The sequence below is a fragment of the Sinocyclocheilus anshuiensis genome, unplaced genomic scaffold, assembly GCF_001515605.1.
Source record: "Sinocyclocheilus anshuiensis isolate Anshui unplaced genomic scaffold, SAMN03320099.WGS_v1.1 scaffold883, whole genome shotgun sequence".
NCBI lineage: Eukaryota > Metazoa > Chordata > Actinopteri > Cypriniformes > Cyprinidae > Sinocyclocheilus > Sinocyclocheilus anshuiensis.
In genome coordinates, this window is record NW_015547678.1 from 503,000 (window position 1) to 514,477 (window position 11,478).

Sequence of the window (11,478 nt, forward strand, 5' to 3'; positions counted from 1 at the left end):
GAGAGAGAGAGAGGTATACTGAGTTACACTGAATATTGAGAGGTTTTCCTCTATTAGGTGAACTCTTATTAAGCACTTTACTGCTGTGGGTTCATTAATAAATTCCTAAGCACAGGTAAATGTAATTGTGTGTATTACCTGAGGGCAGCAGCATGATAGGTGTCCACATAGTCTGAGATGAAGAGCTCTCTGCTCTTAACCACGGGATCAGTAATAACCAGCTCGCGACCAGAGTCTGGAGAAAGAGACAGAAAGCAGACACTGAGCGTGGAGCATGAGAGGCATCCAGACTGCCGCTAATAAAAACGTGCACACATAATAAACGCAGGCGAGACACAAAAGAAACCAGACACTCTCACAGCTTATGAAATAGGACTGCTATAGACTTATACCACAATGAATGTAGCAGTACAGCAGCTTGTGGAAAGCTGGGTTTAAGCAACGGGTTTCAATTCAATAAAAAACAAAAACATTTAATGCAATTGAAAAAGCTGAATGAAATACAAAACTAATTTTATTCTGAAGCTTTTCAGGTAAATATTTCAATCAAAGATCCAAACAGACAGTATTGGATGAATATTCGTCTTCAGATGGCATTAGCACAAATAACAATGGCCGCCATGTCAGACTAGTCAGTGGTGCAGCAGGTGGCGGCTGCTGCTCTCCAGCAGGCTGGCAGAAACGCAAGCCTTCTTAATGCTTTATTAGAGTACGGTGTGAATCAAAGTGCCAAAGCCCCAGCCGGGCAGAGCCCCCCGGCCTGTTATTACTGCCTGATGTGTGTATCAAGCTCAGATTTGCTGCTGATAGTCAGGAGAATGAGAGCTCCGAGGGCACATTACACTGAAAGTTATTTGCACTTCACGGCCCCCGCTGTCGCTCTTGAGGGAGCGTTACCAGGGAAACAAGGGCAGGAGGGTGGTATTTTTTTTCCGAATCCACATTTATTTGAGATGCCGTTCTCTATGAAACCTCACAAACCAATAGACCAGGGGTGGTTACATAAATGATGGCGGGCGAGAAGGACCCTTCAAATGAAGTTCTGTGTTTTTCAACCATCACACACACACATACCGTTCTCATTGTTGCGGTCCTGCACCAGGTGCTGGTAGACGGAGTCAGGTACCTCAGACTGACGGTAGTACCATTTCACATTCATTAACAGATGGTCCCGTTTACTCTGAAAGAAAAAAAATTTAATTTGTTAAAATAAATAGACATCGTTTGTTTGTTAACATTGTCGCAAATTGAGCTCTTGGCAAACGTGAGTCGGTGCCACAACTGGGTTTATAGTTCTAGTCGTCCTGTGCCAAAAGCCCTGGGTGGAAAAAAGTCAATTAAAAAGGGATTGAAGGCCTTTAATTCTTTAATAAAGTAAACAGCTTCGTGACCATGTGTGGGAGGGAGGTGAAGAAACACGGATGGTGCATATTCAGGCAACTAAAAATGAACAAAAAAAAGAGGCTGGCTTTGTCTAGCCAAAGACATAAGCTGCTGCTCCCCTCTTTTCCACAGCTGCACTTTGAACTCTGCCACCCGCTGTCCGTCCATGGGACTGCACACAGCTCCCCTCGCTGCAGTAGCGCAGAATGACCAGCAAGTGGCAGCACTGAGTCGTGTCCAGACCTCCCAGAGGCACTTCCAAGAGGGGCCATAGAGAGGGAAGAAAAGGGCAAAGCACTGTTTTTATTCCCTGACATGAAATATTTATTATCCTCTCACACGAAGCCAACTGACCATTCAAATGGTTTAAAAGGACATTAAAAAAAAACACAGCTCAGCAGACACTGGCGACAAGACCCCCGGAGCAGCGGCCAGAAATCACAGTCATCTTTAACATGACTACAGATTACCACATTCCCCACAGAAGGCCGAGTGTGTGCCACTGCGCCAGCCTAGTGTGAAGAAAAAAAAAACCCAGGGTGGATCACAGAGCCAAGGCTCTTTTTTTTTTTGTATTGAAAGCCTGATTCACTTCATGCATCTCTCTGGCTTCTCAAAGGGGGACGTTTGGGGGGCTGAGCTCATTGTTGAGATATTTCAAGACTCCTGCTACCTTTACTGAGGTCACTGGAAACCACTAGGAGGGAGCAAATTAAGTAGAATATCTGCTAAAGAACAGCAAAAATGTTCTCTCTTTTCAAATTACTGACAAATGAAGGTCGAAGGGAAGAATCCATGGCGTTAAAGACCATGAACAAGAAGAATCTAGGCAAAATAAAAAGTGTGCTGCTGTTTCTGGTATGGTTGAGATGGTTAAAACCCAATTTAAATGAGATTAAAAGCGCTCTCTCTGTAACTGGGCCACTTGTATGTGTCATCAGAGGTGTTGTCAGTGCTTATTATACCGCAGATGGGGAGACAACCTGTGCTCCTCCGGGGTATTTCAGAGCTTGGTTCAGCTGAGGATGGAGGCTGATGGAGACCAAAAGCAGTGTAGAGGGTTGCTTTGAGCACTCCTGTCTTAATTTTACAACATTAAAAATGAACAAACACCTCCAGACCTCAAGAACAAACGCTTTAGATATTTGTGGTGTCCAAACAGTTCCTTATGTGGCCGAACTGTGCAACCTTTCCTGTTGCTGCTCTAGAGCTGGAAATGACTGTTTCATTATCAGACCCTAATTATGTTTGCATGTTACACTGAACAGATCACTGCGCAGAATCAAATTATCAAGATAAGCACTCTGAGGCGGAGAGAGGCAGTCGAATGGAGGCAGCGGCGAGGAGCCCATTACAATTACAATGCTGAATTGATTAGTGACATTCCACACAGCATTCCCTCCCCTCCCCGAGCCGCTCCTCATCCGGATGAGTCCAGCACAGCTTAAAGCCACCTCTCCAAACACATGACTGAATTAAGACTGCTCGAGGGGCCTGCTGGCTCACTTATAAACTGGGTCTCAGTCAGCAGCGGAGACAGTAAAGGGAGAGATTTCCCCTCCGTCAGAGCAGCGAGACATTCCTGAGGAGAACGGAGGGGGTGGCGGTGGTCTGTCCGCTTCTCTCTAAAATGACCGTGCTGCTTCCTTTGTCTGATCGTTGAGCACTAAACCAGGGAGTCATAAGTAGGGTTTGGTTACTGAACTCGGTACATTTAATGGTTCCAACCGAATACTACAGAGTACCGATTCACATTAAATCAATTGGTGCCAAATTTCGGTACCAGAGAATGCATCTGGGTGCATACGTTACAGAGCGAGAGAGTGAGAGACACCCTGTGACGTGAAATTTTCTTAAGTGTGGGGATTTCTAGGGCTGTAAGGTTTCCACGAAAAATGTGGACGGGATCATAAAAACAGAATTTACTCTATAGCGTGGAATGCCACGGAATTCGTAATTTTTTGGATGAATAAATCAAAAGTAGGTTTGTCACTTAATTCGTAGTCTCGCGTAGCCAGACCTTCAGACTGACGGCTGAAGGTCTGGAATCCATGGCAGCTTTCATTGGCCAAGGCCCACCCATGAGGCCGTTTGACCGACAAGTCAAACAACCAATCACAGTTCGTTTTGTTCATAGTCACGTTTCGGGGCGTGGAAATGTCGCCACAATAACACCGGTGTGTAAAACTCTCTGACGTATTTTAAAGATTCTATGCCGCGAACTTTAAAACTCCTGAAGTGTTTCCACTTTTGTGTGCCATATGCATCAGACGTTTAGCCAATGGTCTGCGGGCGTGACGTCTGAGGCTGAGACTACTTAATTCATCGCGATATAGACATATAGTGTGTGAATATTAAAGGGGTGGTTGACTGCGATTTCACTTTTTTAACGTTAGTGTGTAATGTACAGCATAACAAGCATAAACAGTATCTGTAAAGTTACGACGCTGAAAAGTCCATGCAAACGGAGATATTGTCTTTTAAAATTATGGCAGTTTAATGCCTACAAAAACGGCTCGTAGGGACTACAAAGAGTTACTTCTGGGATTTGTGACGTCACAACCCCAGATAAACCCCGCCCGACGACATGAACACATGAACTCAATCTCCAGAGCTGCTGTGAGTCTTTTCATGAGAATTTTACCATTTCCTATAAGAAAACTAACATCATATCATACTGTATACTCACAGAAACTTCACGGCAACCTGTCAAAATAAAAGTACGGTTTAACATGTAGGCTAGGGATGCACCGATACCACTTTTTCCAGTACTCGCCCGATACCGATACTTTTATTTTTGGTACTTGCCGATACAGAGTACCGATACCAATATTTTTATTGCATTTGTAAATTTTTTAAATATTGGGTACAGAAACCAAAAGAGTATGTATAATGTTAGTTGGTTAACTTCATTTATCCAAGATAGTCAATTCTATTAGATAGTCAAACAAAAATTTATTCAGACACCTTCAACATTTCTCACATTATCACAGTTTATTCGCTATAGTTTAGAAAATGGTAATAAATATGACAAGAACTCAGAGTTAAACTGTGTCAGAACAAATTCAGCTTGATAATGTCAGATAACTTTGATAGAAAGGTATGTAATGGATTACAATAAACCAAAAATTATTCAGACAGCTGTTAGTATGACAGTATTTACACAACTATCAATACTTAGTCGGGCAGCCCTTAGCCTTAATGACAGCCTGTAGTCTCCTGGGCATGCTGTCATCCAGCTTCATGCAAACCTCAACTTCAATGTTTTTTCCCAGACTCGGTCTGAATAATTTTTGGTCCCAAATTTTTTATCAGTTTTACTGGTAGTCCACTGTATGAAGAATTTTTGGGTATAATTTATCACAGTTTACTTTATTTTGCTATCCTCACTTACATAAATGAACTATAGTGTCCTGCACCCACTAAAAAAAAATCTCAAAAAATTCAGGTCTCTGAATCATTTTTGGTTTGACTGTATATCCTTCTGTTATTTTCACACTTAATTAAGATTGAAAATAAATGATGTTTATAGTGAATGCCCCTATAAATGGTCTTATTTTTACGATTTAGTTTTAATCCAAATGATGCGCGTGCTAAGTGAGAGAACATCAAAGATCACACAACAGAAGTGCGCGCGCGCGCTCTCTCTCTCTCTCTCTCTCCCTCTCTCTCTCTGTCTCTCTCTCTCTACCGTTAAGTAACTTGTGCATTGTTTTACTTATGACATATCCAACCGAACTACAAGCTTTTCAGTGATGTTTGTGAGAAAGATATATTCACTCGACAAGCTCGCGCATCTGCGCCGCCGTGCGCTCAATTTGCTTATCAGCTCGCGCACATCAGCTATACAGGCGATAATACTGAAAGTTTAACATTATATTCATTGCATACATATACTTCGTATACATCCTTAATATCTAATAACTCCATTCTGCTGTCTGTTGTTTTGTTGTCGGTGTTTCTTTGTCTGAATATGGCACTTATCACATGCTGTGTGGTATCGGCGTTTGGTATCGGGGCATTTTAACGAGTACGAGTACAAGAGCTCAGTATCGGGCCCGATACCGATACCAGTATCGGTATCGGTGCATCCCTAATGTAGGCAAACAGAACTATATTACTCTTGTATTACTTTTGTACAGTATAATGTACCATCTTTATATATTCCATTTTCTATCATTTTAAATAAAACAAATGATAAAAATAAATATTACAACCAGATTAACAACAAAAAAAAAATATTATTAAAACTTTTTTAAAGGAATATTCACAGAATTTTTCTTCCATGTGTTAATTTTAATTTTCATTTGATTAAAAATAAATAAATGTTTAATGCCTTCATTTGATTATCAGTAAAATTTAAACACACAAGAATTTCTGAAAAAGACTGTAGGGGGCCCTATTGTTAAAAATGTTGAAATTGAGAGTTTTGGACTTATTTTTCACTGAAATACATGTTTTTGTTATTACACAAAGTACCGAAAAAAAGGTACCATTGGGTACCGGCACAGAATTTCAATTTTCTCCACCCAATCTGAATCAGTCACATTCAAGTCTCACAGGGCTGTGCGATCTCTATAAAATGTATATACAGAGTGTAGCCTATGTAATAATACACTCCAATCCAAACATGCATATTGTGATGCCTGATGCTACATTGATGATATAAGCCTGACCTAAAGAGGGCAGAAGAGAGAAGTGGGAAGTGTCAGAAGCACGGGGGAGGTAGGGCGAGACGAACAGCACGGGCAGCACTAATTACAGCACAGCCAGCGTAAGAGTCCAGTGAGAGTGCTATAAGAGGCTGAAGCTGGACTTTACGAGGTCTGGCTGGAGGGGGAACAGAGCAGGGTGGAGTCTACCAGGGGTGTTAAGCAGACTCCACCGGCACGCCAACAGCTGGGCTTTCCACAGGGAGCTACTGGGCTAATAATAACCTGATGTGTGGCACACATCACAGAGAAAGGATGTGTGAGGACTATTCATTAGTGATGTGAGAATTAAAGAGCTACACACAGAAGCGGGCTCTTGAGCCATGCTTGGACGCAGAACCGAGGTGGTAATGAGAGGAAAATTACACGAAGCAAATGCCTGCGCACACGGCATTTGAATTAGTCACGCTTTATTACATGCTATTGCTGAAGGTACCAACACCGATACGGCCGCTGTGGCAGAACCTCCCACCCCTGTGACCTGATGCTGCATGTCGCCAGCTGACATTTTGTCCGTTTAGCATAATCATTAAACATGGCTGCAGCTGCAGCAGCAGTGCTGGCAGGTCTTATCTGTTAACATAGGCAGCTCGAAGTGGTCACATGGCTCCCACATTAACAGGAGACGGTAAAACAACCGCAGCCTGGGCCCTCGTGGTCTCTTCTCACATAACCAAGCCACAGTTAAGCAAAGCCAGACCCTGAAGCTCTCCACCTAGAGCACATTAACAGGAAATGTGTGTTTATTTTCAATTTCAATGTTGTGCTTTTCTGTCATCCGGCACCAGAACTCTCTCCGGTTTCCCTAACCAAACTGGGCTTGTGCAGAGGAACCGAAGAAAAGCAGGCGTTTTCGCAGTTCCTGAAGAAGGTGGTGGTGGAAAATGGTTTCTTGAGGGCTTTGGCAGACATGCGAAGAATCCAAACGGCTTGTTCCGCCCAGTGCGCGTACATGTTGGTGGCATCGAGAGGGCCAGATCTATGATCTACAAAACATAATATGATTAGCGAGGAGCAGGCAGACAGGAAAGGGCTCACTCTCTCACACATGATGGATGTGCACACCAAGACAGTTTCCGCCCATATGCTCACTCTCTCTTTAACTGCCTCTCAGACACAGACCAGACGCAGCTCTCTCCATATACACACACAAGCACTTCCATCTGGACCTCAGCTCACAGCTATATGTGCCTGAGTGACAAAGAGAGGAAAAACACGTCGTAAGCCCTGTGAACAAAAACGTCCCAAGTGAATAGACATGTAGCGTGCTTTTCCTTTTTTAATAAATAAAGAAAAAGCAGCAAGGCTCACGTAGACTCCTTTCGGCTCGGGCGGTTGAAGGAGAGCAATTGTGCTGCCCTGCCACCGTCAGACTGAAACTAATAATGGTAAACAAGTGCTGATGACATGTTTCTCCCCTGCAAAAGCCTGTGTACAGATTACTCCTCCGCCTGTCTACAAGAACAAATGGAGGGAGGGAGAGAGAGAGTCACAGCTGTGATGCCGGCACAGTCAGGACCTTTATGCTGCTAAACACCAGGCGCCTCTCTCTCTCCCTCTGCTGTTTAGCTATTAAATCTCGACTCGCTTTGAACAAAGTCTGCCCATCTGTCAGCCACTCTATATTGGATTTGATGAGCATTAGGCAGTTCAAAGGGGAAGATTTTTAATGTAACAAAACCAGGATAAAACTACACCCCCAACCTTGTGACACAAATCCACTCATGTGAGCTCTGGTCCAAAACATAGTGAAGTTGTCTGCCTTGGTAAAATTTTAACGTTCCCAACCCAAATGCAACATTATGCAACCTTTCTAATACACAATTTCAGCCAAAATTTACAGCTCTGTCCCAGAACCTAGTGAGCTGCCTCACTGTCTACGGCCTTCGTAAACAGCTGCCTTTTAAAGGAACCTCAATAGCGACCGTGTTGGAATGATCTACATGGGTAGCTATGTATATAAATAGTGCTCCTCAAACAAAGAGCACAAGAATTCAGGCAATGTGAGTGGAATGGCATTATACTTGCAAAAGCTGAAACCTTAGAAATCATTCTAATATGCTTTATTTGATGCTCAAACATTACAAATGTTGAAAACAGTTTGTTCCACTTAACATTTTTTGTGGAACCCATGATAAATCTGTTTTTTTTTTTTTGATGAACAAAGTTCAAAAGAACAGCATTTATTTGAAATGGAATTTATTTGAAGTTGTTATTCAGTGATTTTTTTTCCCCAATTCAATGCATTCTTGTGACAAATCAGTAAATAAATTAAAAAACAAATAACGGATCCTACATTTTTAAACAGTAGCATAATATGCATAAACAATACACTGAAATTTGGGATAAACCACTGTTTTTTAACTTTTTAAACCATTTCCGCTGACATTTGCATTTTATGAATAACATTTAATCACTTAAGGATTGCCTTGCTTTGTCGTGATTGTATGTATTCTTTGTGGATAAGACAATCCCAGAATGCATTGCAATGTACCTAAAATGGTGGCCATGTTAAGTGAAATGTGAACTAAATTTAAATTTATTTTCATTCAGTACTGAAAATGATGGATAAACACTTAAAACACTTAAATGTAGTATTTCACCTATATGTCTTCTATGCATTTATGTTTATTACAGCATCATGTTGTTATCTTCGTAAAATGCTATGCTAAACTCTACTGGAATCAGTTGTGGTTTTCACCTTAGAAAGCAGCTCCATATGTAGACAGTAGAAAGCAAAGCAGCTCAATGGGTTTTTGGAACGAAACCACCTTATCCATCTTCTGCACGTACACATATTGGAAGCCAGAGATCTGCAGACATTATCGTACGTTCCTGTCCATTTAGCGGTGACTCGCGCCGTGCTGGGTGTACAAATAATGCTAATTAAGATCTCCCTGCTACTGCTGCATCCATTACACCAGCCTCAAAAATACAGCAACACTTAAAACACTTGACTGTGCACTTCACATAATCTCGCTATTTCCTCGCCCCGATTCTTGATCTCGAAGGCTATTTCCTGTAGCTGGCCGTTGGGCGATATCACGTCAGTTGTGTTTGATATGAAGAGGCAGTGGCTGTGATGTGTATCACAGCGTGTGTTGGGTTGCTACACACAGCAGGTGTGACCGGCTCATATCCCTTCCCCCCTTTTCCTCTTTCAAAACAGTTTTTTCCCCTCACTCAACCCCCCACCTGGTACTCAAACACTTCAGTTACTGCCTGAATGCTGGGGGCTGGACATGAAAGAAGGGGGTGTTTCCTGAGACATGATTGACAGCAGTCTCCAGGCAAACAATGGATGAAAAGACAACTTTAATATTTAAACGGTTGTTATTTTATTGCTATGAAGGAGAAACACATTTTTCCTTCACGAGGCGGCACTGATGGCACAGGTCTATTGTTCTTGTAACTTTTTGTTGTGGGAGACATTAAAAGACGCAAACCAAACCAGAGCCATTCTTTCGAAATGGTTAATCAAAACAATGTATCATAAAATTGAATGCTTTATCTGTAAGAAACAATCTGTAAAGCATGTGAGCAAACTGATAAGATACCCGCATAGTTTCTAAAATAGCTAAATACAGACTACTCTTTCTTTTCCTTCAGTTGTGGTTGTTTTTGAGCGATCCAGACAATAGCAGGAAATGAAGAGCTCTGAATACAGCTATCGATAACAGGCCAACTCAGAAAGCTTTGCTGTACACACACACACACACACACACACACGCTTTCAATGTCGCTGCTCAATTGACAGCGCCCAGACAAAATAAATCATATTCTACCCACGATGTGAATTTGCAGCCTGAATTTAATGTATTATTTCGCAGTATCCAGTCACATCAAACACAATAAATAGACATCACGCCTTTCTATTGTGTAGTTGCCATTGACAGCACTCCAAAAAAACAAAAAACAACAGTGCAAACTGTCCGATTCACAAATGACTCTTATGAGCAGGTTCTTTTAATGAAGCGGTCAAACAGCCTCAAAAACTCAGGCTTTTAAATCAAATTACTTGCCAAATTGGCTTAGTGAATTAAATTTTGATCTGCTTACTGACTAATAATGTTTTAATATAATGTACATAATATAATAAAATGTTTAAAAAGATAAACAATATATTTTATTATATACTGTATGTAGTATTAAAATATAATTTTAAATTTCATAAAACACCATTTTGTATGTTTTTTAAGCCTTTTGTTTTACGGGGACACAGGAAGTATCCTCATAAGCCATGTTTACGTTGTAGTACCCATTAGGGATGTGCATCTCATGACGATACGATACGCATCTCGATGCATAGCCAACGATACGATACATTAAAGATACATATGAAGCAGCTACCGATGCGATGCGATACGATTCACCCTTGTTACGATGCAGTGCGATTCGATTTCGATTCGATTCGATTCAACACAATGCAATTTGATGCAATATGATGCAATGGAGAAAATATCACTTTTAATGCCTCGAGGCCTGTTTCATAAAACAAGTTAACCAAATAAGCCAGGCTTATTTCAGTTAGCTTGACTCACTGTCAAATGATTGGTTTTATGACAGCTGTACCTTTTATAGTTTGCAGAACAGATAGCAGAACATTACAATCTAAAATTGCTCTTTAAAGCATTAAAATAACTAAATTAAAAGTTAAAATCACTGAATTAAAAATGAAAATAAATAAAGAAAATGACTACATTTGAACTGCTATAAGAAACACACATGAACTAATTTGAGCTTAGTAATTAATACTGTAGCCTACTAGCTTACATTTGATTTACCTATTACAATAGTCCACTTACAGTTACTGCTATCATAAAAATACACTTTATATGTAGGGTTAAAATTCTACAAAAGACACGTCCAAAAACAAATTTTTTAGTAAAATGTATATTTTTATTATTGCGCTCCTATTCGATTGCGCTCTGTCTGTTTAGCGTGCATGCACGCAGCTGCGCTCGTTGCTCTCACATGCCTCGCCCACTCCTGACAGCAAAATGGATATGTTTGCATGACTTTCATATATATATATATATATATATGTGATGTCAAACAATTAATTGCGCCCAAAATAAAAGTTTGTTTACATAATATGTGTGTGTACTGTGTATATTTATTATGCATATATAAATACACACACACGCATGTATATATTTAAAATGTTATGATATTAATGGTTTGTGATTATTAATATGAAAAATATGTTATGTTTATATATTAATTATATTTATATATTATATAAATTATATGAATATAAATATATACTAGGGCTGAACGAATTTGGAAAATAATCTAATTGTGATTTTTTGTAACCAATATTGCGATTTAATATGCAATTATTTTTTAAAGCTCTTTATGTTCTGTATTATTCAACAAAGCC

General features: G+C 40.5%; 1 protein-coding gene across 4 annotated transcripts in view; it reads right to left on the bottom strand.

The window, feature by feature from the left end:
• Nucleotides 1-11,478, bottom strand: part of LOC107703059 (arginine-glutamic acid dipeptide repeats protein-like) — a 177,021-nt gene that overhangs the window by 46,390 nt on the left and 119,153 nt on the right. For all 4 annotated transcript variants that reach the window (XM_016505553.1, XM_016505554.1, XM_016505555.1 and 1 more), the window contains exons 4-5: nucleotides 1,075-1,180; nucleotides 139-235 (exon numbers count right to left, since the gene is read on the bottom strand). In XM_016505553.1, coding sequence (XP_016361039.1) covers nucleotides 139-235; nucleotides 1,075-1,180 — 203 coding nt within the window. The remainder of the gene's footprint in view (nucleotides 1-138; nucleotides 236-1,074; nucleotides 1,181-11,478) is intronic.